At 41.3% G+C, this 21,267-nt stretch overlaps 1 protein-coding gene across 2 annotated transcripts in view; it reads left to right on the forward strand.

The window, feature by feature from the left end:
* The window catches only part of GRHL2 (grainyhead like transcription factor 2), a 117,986-nt gene that overhangs the window by 14,064 nt on the left and 82,655 nt on the right, over positions 1 to 21,267 (forward strand). For both annotated transcript variants that reach the window (XM_034763399.1, XM_034763401.1), the window contains exons 2-5: positions 12,623 to 12,812; positions 15,055 to 15,122; positions 17,002 to 17,392; positions 21,126 to 21,181. In XM_034763399.1, the coding sequence (XP_034619290.1) occupies positions 12,623 to 12,812; positions 15,055 to 15,122; positions 17,002 to 17,392; positions 21,126 to 21,181 (705 nt within the window). The remainder of the gene's footprint in view (positions 1 to 12,622; positions 12,813 to 15,054; positions 15,123 to 17,001; positions 17,393 to 21,125; positions 21,182 to 21,267) is intronic.

A 21,267-nucleotide genomic window follows, 5' to 3' on the forward strand; every position in this document is an offset into this window, starting at 1 on the left:
TCAGTAGTTAAGCAGTTTGGTGTTGTTAAATCAATTGTCTGGGCTATTGTCATGGAGATGTATATGGTCCTGGGCATCAGTCTGGGCTATGCACAGAGGTTATTAATGGGTTTGCAGGGTTTGGGGTTCCCAAATTGTGCTGTGCACATAGATACAACCTGTGTGCATATTCTTTGCCTCCTCACCCTCCAATCTTGGAGTTAATCAACAGAAAGGGATATTTCTTGATGGTGCCGCAAAGCGTAGTTGATCACTGTCAACAATTCACTAATATTGACATTGGGTGGTCTGGAAAGGTCCATGGTGCCAGGATCTTTAGAATATCTGGAGTTTTTTCCTGCAATGAGAAATTGAATTTTTGCTCCCATGGTCTCAATGGACATTGATGGTGTTTGTAGATGGTGTTTGTAGCCATATTGGTCCTGGGATATGAGAGAGTCCAGGTAATATCTTTTATTGGACCAACTTCTGTTGGTGCACGGGACAAGATTCCACCAGTCATTCTAGAGACTCAGCTTTACCATATGTTTGCCTGACTTTTGAAGCGTTTTACTCTACACTTGGATAGGAGAAAGGAACTGTTTAACTATACTGTGACAGGGTGCACTCACTGCCGGTGGCGCCTCTTCCTGGCCATCCCAGGGATTAGCTCTGCCAGGTGCTGTGCCCCCCTTCCAGTGGTGTCTTCACCCATCCTGTCTCATCCTGAGGCCCCTCTTGTTCCAGGAACTGCAGCCTCCCATTTGTGACTTGGCTCTCCAACGAGGTCACTAGGTGATTTCCCTTTCCGGGGTTAGGAAAGTCTCTTCTCACAATAGGCTCAGGCAGTTTTCCCTGTTCACTGCCCTGCCAGTGCCACTTCCCTAATGGCTGGTTGGGGAACCCAGGCCCAACCTCTACTCTGGCTTCCGGCTCAGAGACCCTCTAGTCAGCAGTCAAGGCCTGTTCCACCCATATCTTGCTGCATTTCCCTGAGCCCTTTCCTAACCTTCTGGTTCTCCCTTCCTTCTCTGGATCTGTCACCTTCACACCACTCCCTCCTCCTAGGAAGCAAGTTCAGGCTACATGCCTCTGCAGCCTCCAAACACTCCTCCCTCCTTCCAGGGAGTGACTGCAGCCTTTCCCATCAGCCCTTTTCTGTTGCCAACTTCCTGGCTTCATAAAGTGAAGACAGCTCCTCCTCCAGCTGGACTTTATCAGCAAATTAGGCCTTAGCACTCCTTGACTCTCTTCCAGGTGTGGCTTATGCATTAATTGGCCTAATTTACCCCATCAGGCCTTGTGTGAGGTGGACACTCCATCACCTATACCTTGAGTGTTGCAGAATGACAGTGGACTGTGCATTTGGAAGATTGATAGATAGATATTGGGGTTTGATATCTAGGCTAGAGGCTGATGAGAAATAGCTGCTACTTATGACAGCTGCTTGCTGTGTTTTTGCACAGCCTTTGTTAGAACAAGGGAGAGAGCCTTGCAGATGGATGGGAGGAGGAGGTTGGCATACTTGATTAACATTTTCAACAGCCAGAGAAGATGCCTCTGGGAAATGCTGCAGCTACTGAGGGGCACAGTTCAAGATGTGTTATGTTCCTACTATGAGGCTAGGGGTCACTTGTGAACAATGTATATGCTTTTGTATATCATATTGCCTCTATATAAATCCATGGTACGCCCACATCTAGAGTGCTGTGTGCAGATCTGGTTGCCCCATCTCAAAAAGGATATATTGGAATTGGAAAAGGTTCAGAAAAGGGCAACAAAAATGATTAGGGTATGGAACAGCTTCCATATGAGGAGAGATTAATAAGACTGGGACTTTCCGGCTTAGAAAAGAGACAACTAATGGGGGTATTATAGAGATCTATAAAACCATGACTGGTATGGAGAAAATAAATAAGGAAGTGTTATTTATTCCTCATAACACAAGAACTAGGAGTCACCAAATGAAATTAATAGGCAGCAGGTTTAAAACAAACAAAAGGGAGTATTTCTTCACACAGCACACAGTCAACGTATGGAACTCTACCCAGAAGATGTTGTGAAGGCCAAGACTATAACAGGGTTCAAAAAGAACTAGATAAGTTCATGGAGGATAGGTTCATGAATGGCTATTAGCCAGGATGGACAGGGATGGTGTCCCTACCCTCTGTTTGCCAGACACTGGGAATGGGTGACAGGGGATGGATCACTTGATGATTACCTGTTCTGTTCATACCTTCTGTAGCAGCTAACATTGGCCACTGTTGGAAGCAAGGATACTGGGCTAGATGGACCCTTGGTCTGACCCAGTATGGCCATTCTTATGTATACAGCTTAAATCAGGATCACTGTGCTTGTATTAATGTGTACGTACAGTGCTGTTAGCTTTTGACATTCTGCATATAGGGATTCTAGTATAGTCTATGTGGGGATTTTTAACATAGCGTATGGATGGATTGTATTATAGTGCATGTGAAGGTAGGCATTCTTATGAATTAGGTTAATGGACATATGCATTTTCATGAATTGTTCTAGATGAAAAACCATGCAAAGACATTTTCAATAATTTTAAAATAAATAATAAATACAGTACACCAATTTGAAAGTTGTGATCAGTAAAAAAGTATTCAACATTCATAAGATTGTGTAAATTGAAAAAAACCTTAAAAACATTTAAGTTATAAAGTATAGTGTGCAAATAAGTTTATGCTTTCAAAGTCATAAATGTATGTACGTAGGGCACTCAATACTGCTCTCTGCATCTTGGAATATGGGATGATGGTAGAAGGGAATCCCCCTGTGGCTCACGGAACATGATTTTCTTTATCTTGTGCCATAGACTGCCTAGAACGAGAACTCTTTCCTGGCATTGTTGCAGTGAATGGTGTGTCTCAAAATGTGGAGTTTCAGAGGTAGAGGGCTGCACAGATGCATAGGCTAGGGCATAGGCCTTGACCAAAGAGCCCCTATGCTCTAGTCTACAGGACAGTTGTTCGCCTTTCCATCATCTGCAGCAGCTGTGTATATATGTACCTAGCCATGTCCCTGTCCTTTTCTTTCTCCTTTTCTGTCATGCTGCAGAAACCCTTCCCTCCACTCCTCTGTCATTTATCTCTCTCGGGATGTTCTTTGAACATATCATGCCATGTCATCTCTTGAGCTCCTCTTCCTCCTATGCAGATTGGACAGATGTTCATGCAGTGTTAGCACCCTATCCCTGTTCATTATAAGGTGTCTGCTGCGATAGCCAAAAAAAAAAAAAAAAAAAAAAGAGAGAGAGAGAAAGGACAACTAGTTACTGTTCAAATTGAAGTCTCCATGCCAACAGTAACCAAATGTTGCTTTTTCCTTAATTTTGGAATTCTATTCCTGAATCTCTTCCCAGTCTTGGGTGAGCTTGGAGATGGTAGGATGTCTTCACAATCTTCTCTGTTTTAACAGGACACCTTCACCTGTGATTTGAGGGGGGTGATTTGTTTAGCCAACTTGGGGAAAGGGGTAATAAATACATGGTGGGCTGTGGGTGTTGGGATGGGGGCTATCTAAAGATGGTGCAGAAGAGGCAGGGTAGTAATTACACGTGCATCTCTGCAGGCTGTCCTTACTTTGGAGGATGTTACTCTGAGGCATGTCACCAAAAGGCAGAGAAGGATTCTGTTCAAAAAGGCCATTGGCAAAGCAGAAAAATAGGCTGTGCTGCTGTTTATCAGGGTGGTGCCCACAGAGCTGGGGTACATAGAATAAGGAACCACAAACTGTGGGCAGTGAGAGAAGAGCTGCATTGCTGTGCAATCTTCTTGCCAAAGCAGAATAATATCTTTGGTTTAGGTTCTGTTTTTAAAACACCCATGAAACAGCACAAAGTGCCCTGTAAAATAAATAGAATGCTGCAGTAGCCCAAAGAGAGCTGAAATCCTTACAGTGCCTAACAATAATTTTATTTTTGGAAATGTTTATGTCCCGTTACTTTTCTGATTTACCTCAGAATACCGCGCATTGGCTAAAAGCTGAGGGCATTAACGAAACTGTGAGCAAGATACATGATTCTGGTGTTTTTCTTTTCTGTGTCGGCCACTACAATAAAAATGCTTTTACTTTACACCATCTGCTTTTTAACCCATGCAATGCCACCATCTTGGCTTGGGAGGGGGGTTATTCATAGATTCTAGGACTGGAAGGGACCTCGAGAGGTCATCGAGTCCAGTCCCCTGCCCGCATGGCAGGACCAAATACTGTCTAGACCATCCCAGATAGACATTTATCTAACCTACTCTTGAATATCTCCAGAGATGGAGATTCCACAATCTTCCTAGGCAGTTTATTTCAGTGTTTAACCACCCTGACAGTTAGGAACTTTTTCCTAATGTTCAACCTAAACCTCCCTTGCTGCAGTTTAAGCCCATTGCTTCTTGTTCTATCCTTAGAGGCTAAGGTGAACAAGTTTTCTCCCTTCTTCTTATGACACCCTTTTAGATACCTGAAAACTGCTATCATGTCCCCTCTCAGTCTTCTCTTTTCCAAACTAAACAAACCCAATTCTTTCAGCCTTCCTTCATAGGTCATGTTCTCAAGACCTTTACTCATTCTTGTTGCTCTTCTCTGGACCCTCTCCACATCTTTCTTGAAATGCGGTGCCCAGAACTGGACACAATACTCCAGTTGAGGCCTAACCAGCACAGAGTAGAGCGGAAGAATGACTTCTTGTGTCTTGCTCACAACACACCTTTTAATGCATCCCAGAATCATGTTTGCTTTTTTTGCAACAGCATCACACCGTTGACTCATATTTAGCTTGTGGTTCACTATAACCCCTAGATCCCTTTCTGCCGTACTCCTTCCTAGACAGTCTCTTCCCATTCTGTATGTGTGAAACTGATTGTTCCTTCCTAAGTGGAGCACTTTGCATTTGTCTTTATTAAACTTCATCCTGTTTACCTCAGACCATTTCTCCTATTTGTCCAGATTATTTTGAATTATGACCCTATTCTCCAAATAAATTGCAATCCCTCCCAGTTTGGTATCATCTGCAAACTTAATAAGCGTACTTTGTATGCCAATAACTAAGTCGTTGATGAAGATATTGAACAGAGCCGGTCCCAAAACAGACCCCTGCGGAACCCCACTTGTTATATCTTTCCAGCAGGATTGGGAACCATTAATAACAACTCTCTGAGTACGGTTATCCAGCCAGTTATGCACCCACCGTATAGTAGCCCCATCTAAGTTGTATTTGCCTAGTTTGTCGATAAGAATATCATGCGAGACCGTATCAAATGCCTTACTAAAGTCTAGGTATACCACATCCACTGCTTCTCCCTTATCCACAAGCCTCGTTATCCTATCAAAGAAAGCTATCAGATTGGCTTGACATGATTTGTTCTTTACAAATCCATGCTGACTATTCCCTATCACCTTACCACCTTCCAAGTGTTTGCAGATGATCTCCTTAATTACTTGCTCCATTATCTTCCCTGGCACAGAAGTTAAAACTAACTGGTCTGTAGTTTCCTGGGTTGTTTTTGCCCTTTTCCAGTCTTCTGGAATCTCTCTTGTCTCCCATGATTTTCCAAAGATAATAGATAGAGGCTCAGATACCTCCTCTATTAGCTCCTTGAGTATTCTAGGATGCATTTCATCAGGCCCTGGTGACTTGCAGGCATCTAACTTTTATAAGTGATTTTTAACTTGTTCTTTTTTTATTTTATCTTCTAAACCTACCCCCTTCCCATTAGCATTCACTAAGTTAGTCATTCCTTCAGACTTCTCAGTGAAGACCGAAACAAAGAAGTCATTAAGCATCTCTGCCATTTCCAAGTTTCCTGTTACTGTATCTCCCTCCTCACTGAGCAGTGGGCCTACCCTGTCCTTGGTCTTCCTGTTGCTTCTAATGTATTGATAAAAAGTCTTCTTGTTTCCCTTTATTCCTGTAGCCAGTTTAAGCTCATTTTGTGCCTTTGCCTTTCTAATCTTGCCCCTGCATTCCTGTGTTGTTTGCCTATATTCATCCTGATTGGGGTGGAGGAAGAAGGAAGACCAGGCAGGAAAGAGAGCAATACACACTGCAGTGGGGAGGTTGATGGGGTGGACAGGACACAGAAAGCTTAAGTGCTTGTTGTGTTTTTTGTTTTGTTTTTATTTTTTAATTGATGCAAAGGACACACCAGTTTGGCAGATGAGCAACAGTTCCTTAGGGATGGGGATTCAGCCACACCTACTTTGCTGTGGGTAAATTCATCTCGCATCTCAGTAAATCTGCTTCCAAAATAGGCTTAATAGCACACATTGAAACAGCAGGTGATTCGCAACAACAAAATAATCTTGTTTGTGGATGCAAGGCACTTTAATGCAACATAACTCCAATTAACCTGCTATACATTTCAGATGTAGACAAGCCCTAAGCAAAGTCATTATCTTCATTAGTCATAAAAATCAAGCGTGAGGCTGCCAAAACCCATAGCCAGGAAACATAAGCAATGTTAAGAGGCCCAACAACTTGCCAACCAAAACCCTACTGAATAAGTCAAAACTCACTCAGACCACACAATAGCTCCAAGGGGTAAGAAAGTTCAAGATGGAGAATCTCCATACAGTGATGGAGAATCACATGAAGTTGGGCCTCTCTCTCTGGTACAGACAGAATAGGTGGCTGCCTGGAGCAACAAAATGTCCACTAACTATTTGTGTCTGTGTGTGTCTTCAATCTAGAGGAGTTGGACATTTGCTGTTTGCCTAGAGCAGCAGAAACCCATCGAGCCAACCACACTCAGAGGCCTGGTGGTTAACCATTTGATGTAGCTTCCTGGTGTAAAGGAAGCACATTAATGAAAATGGTGACTTGCCCCAGTACAGCTGACATGGAGAAGACTGCAGGGTCCTGGAGCAAGATGCACCAATGCAAGTCAGTCCCAGTTTACACCTGTTCACTTGGCCTACATTAATAGGAGTAGATAGCAGTGCACCATGTACTGATATAGCTGTATCAGTGGCTAAAACAAGAAAAAAGAAAAGGAACTAAACTCTGTCCAGATGTACAGCCAAAAGTGAAAGCAAAGGAACAGTGCATAGACATAGATAGTGTGCATCACAATACTTTCTTCCTTGTCATTTCAATCAATTATTTAAACCCCCCTGATTACAGCCTTTTCTGCTCTGCCAGTGCAATCAGTGGCCGGAGAACACCTATTGGCAACCTTTTCTTCTTTACCAACATACCCAACCACCTCAGACCAATGTTCTGATACCCCTCAAAGAAGACCAGAAAAGCATATTCACAGCTCTGACAACTGGAAGGAAAATGTACTGCAGACGAGTCATAAACAGCATTGTGTCAAATGGGCTTGAGTAGAGCCAAGTGGTGCCAGGAATTGGGGAAGGAGCCTGCAAAAGTGCCTTGCGTGACCCACGTGCAGAAAGAACTTAGCCTAGAGGGATAGAGGAGATTGTGAAATCCTGTCTATTAGGGAAGGAATGGTTTGTACCTGGGAGGGCCAGATGAACTGTTTAGTTCTTGTAATGTTTCAGAAACCAGATCCCAGGAATGAGGGAACTTTATCTGAAGCATGTTGGATGTGTGCATTCCTTGGAGAGTCAGAGGGCAAAGTGTGGCTTGAACAACCCAGTGATGGGACAGGCTAGAATGAACCCTCCACATTTGCTCCAATCTCTTCAACCTGTGCCTAGCTTTTGGTGCTTAACAGGGGAATTATGTTATTGTGACATGACATTTCTATGGACATTCTGAATCTCATGGTATTTGTGAACTCCATGTGGGCCCAATGCAGGTGGCCATGCTCTGGGGAGTAGTTTACAGGAAATCAAATATGGGAGCAGGAGAGAGGCAGACACATGGATGAAAAGGGGATGCTATTGCTATTAATAATGCCTTGCGCCACTCCAAATGCCTCATACTAGGATTGCCAATTTCAGTTGGATGTGTCCCTGGAGGTTTCATCACATGACATAATCTTTAATTAAATATTAATCTTTAATTCATGGAGACTCCAGGACAATCCTGGAGGGTTGGCACCCATACTTACTATCTCAAAATGAGTTCTTTAGGGGAAGGTGCTAGTTCAATTTAATTTAAACCTGTTCCAAGTTTACTTAAACTAAACTGACCTTTACAATAAGAGTTTTCAAATAGGGTTTTTCACCAGTTTAAATATATTGGTTCAAATTCATACCTTTGTTTGTAGTTGTGCAACTTTCCTGTGTAGACAAGGCCTCAGACTAGGCCTATACTATCATGGAGACCAATTTGCTACAGTGTGTAAACATTTTGTTGTACTAAACCTGACCCATGAGTAATGTGATAGTGTTGCTGTTCTTCACAAGCTTGTATCCCTTCCTTCCACCTCACTCCCATCCTTCCTCCCCATTAGGGTTACCATATTTCAGCAAGCAAAAAAGAGGACGGGAGGAGCCCCGCCCTAGCCCCGCCCCTGCCCCTCCCACTTCCCGCCCCCCCCCCCAGAACCCCCAACCCCCCCCCCGCCTGCTCCTTGTCCCCTGACTGCCCCCTCCTGGGACCCCTGTTCCTAACTGCCCTCCAGAACCCCACCCCCTACCTAAGACTCCCTGTTCCTTGTCCCCTAACTGCCCCCTCCTAAGACCCCCCCAACTGCCCCCCAGGACCCTACCCCCTACCTGTACCCTGACTGCCCAAAACTTTCTCCACTCCCCCCAAAAAGCCCCCCCCCGTTTCTTGACTGCCCCCTCCAGAACCTCCCTGCCCCTTCTCCTGCCCCCTGGCCCCCTTACCCTGCTGCTCAGAACAGGGTGTTGGGCTCTGTGCCAGCCGGACACGTGGCTGCGCTCCCCAGCACAACAAAACCCGGTCCCTGGCCCTGCACAGTGCTGCCGGACCGGGCTGCAGGGGAGAGCTGCCCTTGTATCAGCACAAAGTGCTCTTGCTCCCGTTTTGCTACACTGCGTGGCAGAAACCGCTCCCAGTTGCAAAAGGGGAGGGCTGCACTTTGTGCTGATACACTTGCTCAGAATGCAGGGCGGAGCTCCTCTACAGCTGCTCCTGAGTCCAGCCCGGGACTTCCCTGCAGCCCTCCCAGCCGCTCGCTCTGCTCTGCCGGGGGAGGGGGGAAATCCCGGACATTTTGAGTGCTTTACAAATTCCCCCCCGACGCTATTTTTAGCACAAAAAGGAGGACATGTCCGGGTAAATCCGGACGAATGGTAACCCTACTCCCCATCAAAAAATCGGTGAGTTCCACGTAGTGCTGACAGGCAATGTTAGCAATGCAATGTCTAGACAGACACTTTGTTGCCCTAACTAGATTGACCTAAGCGCTATGCCTCTCGTGGAGGTGGAGTTATTAGGTCGGTGTAGTGAGGGACTTACAAAGGCAGCAGCAACCCTGTAGTGTAGACATTTAGAGTTAGGTTGATGTAACCTTATGTCGACCTAACTCTATAGCGGGTCGGCAACCTTTCAGAAATGCTGCGCCGAGTCTTCATTTATTCACTCTAATTTAAGGTTTCGCTTGCCAATAATATATTTAAACATTTTTAGAAGGTCTCTTTCTATAAGTCTATAATATAGAACTAAACTATTGTTGTATGTAAAGTAAATAAGGTTTTTAAAATGTTTAAGAAGCTTCATTTAAAATTAAATTAAAATGCAGAGCCCCCCAACCAGTGGCCAGGACCCAGGCAGTGTGAGTGCCACTGAAAATCAGCTCACGTGCCGCCTTTGGCACATGTGCCATAGGTTGCCTACCCCTGCTCTATAGTGTAGACTAGAGCTAATATTGCATTCTGCCCATGACTAGCTCTTCCGATAACAATCAATTGGTTGAAATGATTTCACAATGCTTAACTGGTGATAATTAGATCTCCGCATTAACCCCCCTGTGAGCTGACTGCAGGGCTCAGGGTAGAGAAGTTTTTATTTCTGTTAGTGTTATTGTTTCAGTTTGTTTTCAAGCTCCATAAAATGACAGTGCTTTTGTTTACATGCTGCAGGCCATCTCTATAACCAGAAGAGACAGTCATTTTATTTTTAAATATGAAAACATAGAATCTAGAGAAAATGTGTTTAGTTCAATCTGAAGGAAGACCCTAAAACCTAATCTCCTGATCTCTGCTGCCATGAATTTTTACCTCCCAGGCTATTTAATTATTGACAGGCAATTCAATTACACTCATCACCTTAGTGTCTGAGTGCCCTCCAAAATGATAGCTGTATAACTTATGGAACTCTCCTTTCTTACCCCTTGAAGATTGATCCTATCAAGGACTGAGTGCTTAGAGGCTGATTCCTTCTGGTTTGGGTGTCTAACATTTCTCCAGACAAGCCCTGTTACAATTTTAAACAGGTGATTCTTGTGATAAGCCTGTAGCACTCACGCTATGAAGTCAGTTATGATTGTCAAATGCAAGAGCTCCAAGGGACAGAAGAGTGAATGTTTGTAGTTTTTGATTATGAGCTAAGATCACTACAGAGGAGACTGTATGTGGTATTGGTGCTGCTCACAATGGGCAGTTGCCCATGTCATAAAACCATCATGTGTTTAGTTAAAGGAGAGCTTTGTTCAGGAAAGAAGAATCCGAAGGGAATAATTACCTCTTAGCTGGAGAGAAGTGGCTCTTCCAGGGCGGGAACAAGGTTTCAATCACCTCTTAAGCACAAAGAAAGAGGTTATTGCAAACCTGAGTTGAGCGTCACTAACAATACAAAGCTGACAAGGAAAGCAGGCCTTGCAGTTTCTTACAACTGTCTTCTATTATAAATAAATGCTTTAGTTTCCCTCACTGTAGCTTTAGGTATCCAATTATAGATATGGAAATGAGAGGGGGAAGCCCTAAAATAGTGCAAAAGGCCAGATGATGGTGAAAGACACTGCAAAAAGGAAAGGAGTATCTTAAAGTCAAGATATTTAACCAGAAGGAAAAAAATAATCAGAGATCATTATTCTGGTTATTTGTGTAATGAAGTTATGAAATGCTCTCTCCTGCAGCTCATAAAATTTTGATCCGTGTACTGGCTGATTATTTTGTTTCTTGTTAAATGAAGTAACATGCAAACAGTGCTGTGTTCTGGAGAAATGATAATCTCTACCCCCAAAAATCCCTTAATTATTCAACAAGAAAATTCACTTTGCAAAGCCCATTCAACCATCAGTAGCATTCAATGTGAAGTTTGTGCTTATCAGTAAATTTACAGTAGGATTCACTGTAACTGGAAAATTGTGGGTCAGGGCATATCCCAGGGGAGTAAAGGTAAGGGAAGCACTTATTTGGATTGTGAATTCAGTTTGACCTTTATTGTCTCCTATTTCTCAATTCAAATATAGAACTAGATTGCACAGTGTTTGTTTTAACAGAAGTCCCACTAACTTCAATTAAAGTTTTGCCTGCTTAAGAACTGTAGGATTAGCCCAACAATAATTAGAGGCGAACCAACAAATCTAAAATGAGCAGTTTTTACATAAATGTAAACAATTGTAAGGAATTTAAAAAAAAAAAAACTTCACAAGAAAGGCTAGTCAAGTAAATAGGCTGGCAAATGAAGAAAGCACATTCAATTCTAAGTCATTTTTACCCAATCTGATTGTTCCTCGGAGAACTGATAAATTTTTTGAAGAGGAAATGTATAAAAAAGATTTCATCAGGTGCATAGTTTGAACAATCAAACTGACTCAGTGCTTCCAATGAACAATGGGATTATCTGCCTTTCAATCCAGATAAAACATTTCCTCCCAGTGCTGGGTTACTTCTGATTTTTTGTGTAGTAATAATACTTTGCATTTATATAGCTGTTTATCTGTTGGATCACAAAACACATTATAAAGGTGGTCATTGTTATTTCCATTTCCAGTAAATGAGGCTTTATCTGCAATGGAGATTTCAGCTATTGGTAGTTGTATCAATACAAACCCATGATGTATGTGTGCAAACCCACTATAATGCCACGATTCACACAGGTTCAGTGTATCCCAGTTTCAAGCAAGGGCAAACTACACTTGTGCAAATCATAGTTTATAGTGGTTTTGCCTGTCTATGCCAAGGGTTTACAGCTATACTGGAGGCAGAAGTCCCCAGCATATACAATGCCTGAGACTCAGAGAGGTTAAATGATTTGCCCACAGTAAGTCAGTGGCAGAGATGGGAATAGAATCCTGACTTCCACCCCATTGGACCACAGATGCCCCAATTATTGAAAGGCAATCTGAAATCACTGTCAAATTACCTTCCAAATAAGCAAGAAGGGAGAAAAATATTTCTGCTATAAAACAGGCATGTTTCTTAACTGGAAAAATAATACCTATTGTTTTACAACAATTTGAAAATTATTTTAACAGATACACCAATATACATAGTACAGTGTGAGGAAAACAATGCACACAAATCATTGGGGTGCAGATGCACACCAGTTTGGTCTTCTGGATGCATAGATACATATAGTTAAGGTTTGAGGATCTCTATCTAGTATTGATGCATGTTTTAACAGCAAGTTTAGTACCGAAGTCTTTGCTTGACACTGTTAGATCAATTTTACTCCCTTTTGTCTTATTTTTTGCTCATCCTCTCTTGAAAAGATTATGCAATAGAAAATTGTAAGGTGGCTTGTGGATCTGAAAGGAAAAATCTCTGGTGAATTACCATTCTGTGCCTTGTGTTTTTACAGTAACAAACGGCTTGTGGCCTTAGTACCAAATGAGACACCATTCAATACCAGACGAGCCTACACAAGTGAAGATGAAGCCTGGAAATCATACCTGGAAAATCCCCTAACAGCAGCTACCAAGGCTATGATGAGCATAAATGGAGATGAGGACAGTGCTGCTGCTCTCGGCCTATTGTATGATTACTATAAAGTAGGTAACTTAATTGTTATATCTTCCAACCCTGATAAATTTAGCAGGGGTCAGTTTTTAAGGCATATCAAGAGAGAAAATTATGCTGCAGAACAATTTCCAAATAAGTTTCTTCCCACTGGACACTAGCATTAAACTCCCTCTCCATTTCAAGAAGACAACTTAAAGGCCTTTTGATTTAGCTACCACTGGGTATTAAAGCTACAATTACAAATCTTAAAAGAACCCAGGACCCACTATTTTGTTCAGCACAGTATTCTTGCTTTTCTTCATTTCTAAAAGCCTCTGATATAATTAATTAAGTTTTCTTTAAGTTTTTATAATTAAGTTTTCTTTTGGTTTATAAGCCTGGAGTATTCTTTAAAAAGCAGAGACCTTGCTCATCTGGAGGTTTTTCTATGGTATCATGACTCATTTTGCTTAAATTGAAACTTTTTATTTTTGCCCACTCTTTAACTAGGCTTTCTCTCTTAATGGCAGTTCCCTTCGTTATTGTTGTTGTTATTTATTTGTATTAAAGTAGTGCCTAGTGGCCCCTCTAGGCTCAGACCCCATTGTGCTAGGCGCTGTACAGACACAGAATAAGAATCAGTCCCTGCCCCAAGGAGCTTACAATCTAAATAGACTATGAGAGAGACAAAGGGTAGAAGAAAGGAAGTAGTATTACCCTGTTTACAGATAGGGAACTGAGGCTCAGAAAGATTAAGGGATTTAATCAAACTCACATAGGAAGCCTGTGATAAAGTCAGGATTTGAAAACTGAGTCCCAGCCCAGTAGCTTAACCATGAAATCATCTTTGTTCTCGTATCTCTGATAATGTCTAAGTATGGCTGCTGCTAAGACTCTGGCCCTGATTACTGGCTACGACTGAAGTCAAAGCAAAACCATTGAATGCTTCTTACCAACTTTGCCATGCAGTACCTGTGTGAGAAATACCATTTTAACCCCTGCAGTGATGGTCTAAAGCATGAAACTCAATGCTGATTCCCGTTTGTGTAATCTGAAGTTCTTGTTGTTTCACTTAAATTGTCTTGGTCCCAATGTCTCTCATGTGTTGGATGACATTTTTTACATTACTTTTACAATGAATGTGCATTTTCACATTCAAGCTGTGTTTCAATGTGGTTTCTTTTTCATATTTGGTTTTTAACAAATCAAACAATATTCACCTCAACAATTTAAAATCTCTTGCAGGTATAAAAAAAATTATCTAAATTGATCAGGGGGTAGCTGTGTTAGTCTGTATCCACAAAAACAACGAGGAGTCCAGGGGCACCTTAAAGACTAACAGATTTATTTGGGCATAAGCTTTTGTGCGTAAAAAACACTTCTTCAGACGCATGGAGTGAAAATTACAGATACAGTGGCACATGAAGAGAAGGGAGTTATCTTACAAGTGGAGAACCAGTGTTGACAAGGCCAATTCAGTCAGGATGGATGTGGTCCACTCCCAATAATTGGTGAGGAGGTGTCAGTACAAAGAGAGGGAAAATTGCTTTTGCAGTGAGCCAGCCACTCCCAGTCCCTATTCAAGCCCAAATTAATGGTGTTAAGTTTGCAAATGAATCGTAGCTCTGCAGTTTCTCTTTGAAGTCTGTTTTTGAAGTTTTTATATTGAATGTCCAGGGAGATTGAAGTGTTCACCTCCTGGCTTGTGTATGTTACCATTCCTGATGTCCAATTTGTGTCCATTTATTCTTTTACTTAGAGACTGTCCGGTTTGGCCAATTACATGGCAGAGGGGCATTGCTGGCACATGATGGCATATATCACATTAGTAGATGTGCAGGTGAATGAGCCTCTGATGGTGTGGCTGATGTGGTTGGGTCCTATGATGGTATCGCTAGAGTAGATATGGGGACAGAGTGGGCAATGGGGTTTGTTATAGGGATTGGTCCTGGGTTAGTGTTTCTGTGGTGTGTGTAGTTGTTGGTGTGTATTTGCTTCAGGTTGGGGGGAGGGGGGGCATCTGTAAGCAAGGACTGGCCTGCCTCCCAAGGTCTGTGAGAGTGAGGGGTCGTTTTCCAGGATAGGTTGTAGATCACTGATGATGTGCTGGAGAGGTTTTAGCTGGAGGTTGTACATGATGGCCAGTGGTGTTCTGTTATTTTCCTTGTTGGGCCTGTTCTGTAGTAGGTGATTTCTGCAAATAGGAAGAGAATCAGGTCCTGACTATATTAACCTGAAGTTGCAAATACAAAGTGTTATACTTGCCTGACCAATGCCTGATGCTTTTCTCAGGTTCCCAGAGATAAAAGGCTGTTGTCTGTTAACAAAGTGAGTGACAGTCAAGAAGACCAAGATAAAAGGTATAGTATCATTTAAAATAATATATTAATACACTGCAGCTAAAAGAAACTTTGATCAGATGTGAATCAAAAGAATTGTTATGGCTTCTGACTTCCTTCAACAAGATAAAAGAACAAAGTCTAATGTGGGAAGCAATCATTACACAGCTCTACATATTAAAAAAATTAAATGGGATTATTTAAAAATGTGATTTGCAAAGTAATAAAGAATCCCAGTGAAGTTGTCATGTTATTTGAAAAAGTAAACCAGAAAAAAATATTGCCATTAGAAATACTGCTTTTTTTTTTTTTTTTGGGTAACAAAAGCTAAATAGTTTGGCTTCAGTAAACTGCTTTAGATAGTTATAGTATCAGAGGGGTAGCCGTGTTAGTCTGAATCTGTAAAAAGCAACAGAGGGTCCTGTGGCACCTTTAAGACTAACATCTTCAGATGCAAGTGAGGTTCTTACCCATGAAAGCTTATGCTCCCAATACTTCTGTTAGTCTTAAAGGTGCCACAGGACCCTCTGTTGCTTTTTAGATAGTTATACTTAGCCTAATCTCATCTCTGTCAGGGAGCAAATAACTTTACATAACACCTTCTTCATTAAAACTACCTTCTGTAAAACATTTTCTTCCCCTCACACCTGTAAGATCATAGCTTTTGCTGTGTCTGGAGTCAAAGTTGCTAAAGGGTCCTGTGTGGTAGGTTAAGAAAAAAACAACTGACTTTATTGAGACTCATGAGCAGGAGAGAGTGAGGCTATGTCTTCACTGCAAAAAATAGATATGTTTGTACATCGAGTTAGCTATCTCAATGTAAAATCCTAGTGGAGAGAAGGCACAGGTAACTTTTACCTTAGTTAGTCAAGGTCATAGCTATGCCCCAAAGTGGGTTTTGGCTCAGCTAGTTACATTGAGGTAAAAACTAACAGTGCCTTGTCTCCACTATGATTTACATAAAACCAGCTATCTTGATGCACAAAAAGCTACCTTTTTACAATGAAGACATAACCTGAAACTACTCCAGTCAGCATCTGGAGAGAGAGTTCCACTTCCATCTGGCTCCAGAGAAATTCCACAGCAGGATTGGCAAAACATCCATCCAATGGAAAGCCAAGATGGCAGCCATTTCCTCATCAGCGCAAAACATCCATCCAACGGAAAGCCAAGATGGCAGCCATTTTCTCATCAGCGCAACTCTCATTAGTTATTGAAAATGAGAACAAAACACTTAGCAGCTGTTGAAAGCTGAAAGCTTTATGAATTAACCATTTCATGTGTGTGACGACTGCGCATGACATGGGTTTTCAAGGGCACCTTCAGTTAGAGATAGGGTGGTGCTGCTGAAAGCTACAGTGTACCCGCAACAATTACTGTTCTGCACTATTATGGGATTCCTGGAAGTACATCTTCAGGAATTATATCAGTAAACATGGTTGCCACCCCGTGGCTGTCTGAAAGGGCAGATAGCAAAATATTAATCTCATTATTGACAATTCACTCGCTCTATACCACATGAAAATTGTTCTACTGTCAGTTATATATATTATTTCATGTAAAACCCTTGATGTTTATTTTGGCCAATAGGCTTTTATATTGATCTATTAACTATGTATCCAAATAGTAGTCTAAGGAGAATGAAATATAGGTCACATAGGATTTGTCATACTAGATCAGACCATTCGATCACTGGGTCCTGCATTCTAATTCCTGCAGTGGCCAATACCTGATGTTTCAGAGGAAGATAACCTCTCCTGGTCCTCAATACATGAAGAAAGTTTTGCACTGAGGGTGTATTTTCTTCCTGACTTCTGTAGCAATCAGTTTACTCCCTAAATGAGGAAATTTGATGCCAGTTTCTATTAGGACAATTCACAGGTTTTTGTTTGTTTCACAGAAATTGTCTTGGTACTAATGAAGCTCAGAGTAATTTGAGTGGAGGAGAGAACAGAGTTCAAGTCCTGAAGACAGTACCAGTTAATCTCTCCTTAAACCAAGAACATCTGGAGTCTTCCAAAAGGGAGTACAGCACAAATGTATCTGGGAGCCCAACGCCAATCTCAGTGACTGGAGTTACTGTGGTAAAGGCAGAAGAGTTCACACCAGTTTTTATGGCCCCGCAAGTGCATTATGTTAGGGGTGAAAATGAGGAGCATCGGGGGGTTATCTTTGAACAGACTCAGTATGAAGTGCCCAACATTGCCCCCCATACAAACTATCTCAAAGATGACCAGCGTAGTACTCCTGATAGTACTTACAGTGACACTTTCAAAGATGGGGGAACAGAAGTAAGTTTTTCATTTATGAACTAGTATCTTGGAACTCATTAAAAAGAATCATACAGTGTGACTCTGTGTTGTACAGCACTGAGCACAGTGGGGGCTTGGTCCTTGACTGGTGTTCATAGTTACTACTACAATAATAATAAATAATAATAATTAATAAATAACACAAGCAGCATATTTTAGCTCTCTCCACAACAGAGGAGCAGGTGAATGACCATGACCATCTTTAGTAAATTCAGCTGCTCCTCACACTGTTCTTCTTTGCCTTCTGACAGCATAAGAAAACACCATCATCCTAGAGGGTAGTTTGGCTTCTTACCTATTGGAAACAATGAGAGGTGATGGGTATTTTAATAAAGGGCATCTTGTGGCTTCAGTCCCATTGAGAATAAAGGGGGTAGGGATGGCTTATTTTGAAAGAGGGCAAGCAGGCTGTAGCTTCAGTTCTATTCAGAACAATAGGAGATGGCAGCCATTTTGAAAGTGGATAATTGTTCATGAGCATCTCTTAAGGCGGGGCCGGCTCCAGGCACCAGCCGAGCAAGCTGGTGCTTGGGGTGGCAGCTTGTAGGAGGCGGCATTCCACCCAATCCTAGGTTGGCATGGCCGCTTTTTTGTTGTTGTTGTTGTTCCGCTCCGGCCGCCCTGTAGGGGGCAGTGGCGTCCTTCCCTCCCAGCCAACCGGAGCAGCACGGAGCCCTCCCTCCCTGGCCGCCCCCCTTCTCTCTCTCCCCTCTGCTCCTTCCCCCTCTCCCCGCTAGCCGGGGCACATCTGCAGGGCAGGGAGTCCCCCTGCACCGCGCCTCAGGTTGTTGGGTTTTTTTTGCTTGGGGCGGCCAGAAAGCCAGAGCCGGCCCTGTCTTAAGCGGAAGAGTTTATGCACCAATCTCTGTTGAGGGATACATTTTTTAGTTGTGAAAAGTAATGGCAAAAAATTACCATTAATCATAAATAGTTCATTTCAAAAGATATCTATTGCACCAGATCTGCTCATCAAAAAGGGCACGAGGGGGAAATGGGTGGCATTAGGAGGGTGCAAGGGAATGTAGAGGTCAAAAGGTAGGGGAAGGTGGGGTGTGTGGGTGGGTGTTTGTACAGAGGAATGTTGAGGACAGGAGGGAGGGAAGAACTGCTGTGTGCTCTGTCTGCTATGCACTGCTCTGGCAATGCAAAGCAACTGTAAATTCAGTGTAACTGGCCAGTATTCTCTGGTTGCTTTGTGCTGCTCTAGAGTGCCTGACCCTAGAGGTTAAAATTTAAAAAATAATTTAAGGTTGATACTACATATCTTCAAATCACATAGTAACATTCTCTTTTGGTTTCCTGATTCCTGTTAATGTATGAAATTATTAATAATTAAAAAAAAACAAGGAAGCTCCCAGTCAAAAACTACATTAAGATGGAGTTAAGGTTGAGAGTATGTATGACTCATTTAGGAAAAAAAGATTACAGGGATGTAATTATCTCCAAAACAAGTATTCAAACCCAGGAAATGCAGAATTAAACTTAAACTTAAAAGAAATACAAATATGTTAAGGTATGGAAATGCATATTCAGGGCACCTGTACAACCTGAATTCTCTCTGTGGTGACATAGTGAGGAAATCTATTGTGCCTTTAAAAATCAGTTTAAACTAAAGTGGGAGCACAAGCACTATTATGAATTAATTATAATTATATGGCTTCAACCCTTATGCTAGGAGACTGGTAAATACCCTATTGTAGGAGCTGGGGAGTAGTGTGCACATAGGCTTTCCCCAGGGTAGTTCATGGCACTGATCCTATCATGCCAGTACATGCTGTTGGAGATGCAACTGAACTCTCACAGAACAGTGAATCCATCCTATAAAGTGCTGTCAAATGGACAAAATTAACAAACTGGAAAAAAAGAGCAAATACATATATTTGCTAATACCTCAGTGACATCACTAATATTTTATCACATTTTTTTTTAAAATATACTCTGTCATTTACATTACCAATTTAAAATTAGGTATTACGCACTGTCTACTGTAACTTACAAACATGGCTCAAGCCTACCAACATTCCTGCACATAAGCAACTTCACATATGTAAATATTCTCGGTGCAGTCAATAAGATTACTCATCTGAGTTATGATTCTTGTTTTTGAAAATGTGTGCAGGATGGGCCCAGTCCAGCTCTCTTATTCATGTGAACAATCTCCTTTAAATCAATGTGAATATTCATGTGATTAAGAGCTATGTGTGTGAATGAGTTTGCAGGGCTTTAGACCGATTGTCTCAAGTGTGAAGTGTAAGTTTGTAAAAAGTAATTTTTCCACCAACAAGATTGCCTCCCCACATTTCATTGCCCTATGCACATACATTTGTTATAAAAGTGCAAGTGCAGATACCTTTTAGAAAAGTCATCTTGATGTATATTCTTTTAATCAGTCAAGGCAGAATGCAAGAGAATTATGTATAACATTCCATGTAAATTACAGTACTATGATCATGATTTTTTCATAGTATTATAAAAGTGGTAATTTCTTCTATCTGATTGTTGCCTGATTTTAATATGGATTTAAATAACTGATCAGATTTTAAATAGTCTCTCAGATTAATTTAATAAAATAGTTTAATTACATACTAATTAATATAAACTAGTTGTATTGATCTAACAAAGACAAGGATTAATATTTTAAAATTGCTTATCCTCCGGGGACATTCTTGGCATCACTACACCAAGCCATACATGAAAATATCACATAAAATGATATAAAAATAAGACCAGTCAACTGCAAATCTACAACCCACTGCTGTGCCATGGTAAAAACACTCTGTAATAAACTGGCATCTCTTAAACAGGTTTCAAGTCTTTTTATTACAGAGCATTTTTATCATGGCACATCAATATGTAATTAACCTTGAGTGGTGACAAAATAGTAATAGTAATAATTAATAATCCATGAGATATTACCTAATGATCCATTAGAAACAGTGTATTATGGCCACAAAAGGTAAACTAAAAAGAAGAAAAAGCAAGGATTTCACAGAATATAATTTCCCTCTGCTCTGTAATGTAGTGTATAGTTCTTTATTCAATCTATGCAGTGGACATCATTTTCATAATTCAGCCTCTTGATGCAATATATTTCACATTTTTCATCTATACCTTTTTATAACTCTGGTTTCATTTTGTCAAATGGATCTATTATTCTAACATGATCCTGTATTACATGCAGAATACTTCCTTAGCCTGTGTCCCCATTCCCATCCAAATGAGATGATACAATAATATGAATTTTTATGAGCCTCAGTGCGTGGGTTGTGGAGAACAATTAGAAATAGATTCACATAAACCCTCTTTAAAAACATAGACACCGTAAAAGCTTTTATTTAATTTGCAGCTTAGGACATGCTTGCAATTGTGAGTGATGCGTGTTATTACAGGTTTCTTTTAAACATGTGATAATGTAAGGGCAAGCAGAACACAAAAATACCTGCCACTTTACTGATATGGTTATAATGAGCTAGTTAGACTGACAAAATCCAAACACTCAGTGCAAATAATTTCTCTATGTCAACTCTAGAAATGAAACCACATAGGGACTACTAAGGCTAATAGGTTTTTTGAGTCTTAACTACCCGATAGTTTATTATAAGGGTTCCCTAATTAGAAAAGTTTTAATATGATCTTGTCAGTAATTTTAATTTTCTTTGTATCCAATAATTCGTCATCTGTTTTTTGTTTGTTTGTTTTTTATAACTTTCAGAAGTATCGCAGTGCATCAGTAGGGGCTGAGGAATACATTTACGAACAAACAGCAAGGTAGGTTACTGAAAGACAATGGGGAATAAATGGAGCTGATTGGCCTCATATTAAAATATAGTTGGAGAACCCCACTTTGCCACCAC

Source organism: Trachemys scripta, chromosome 2, assembly GCF_013100865.1.
Source record: "Trachemys scripta elegans isolate TJP31775 chromosome 2, CAS_Tse_1.0, whole genome shotgun sequence".
In the NCBI taxonomy this organism is placed as follows: Eukaryota; Metazoa; Chordata; order Testudines; family Emydidae; genus Trachemys; species Trachemys scripta.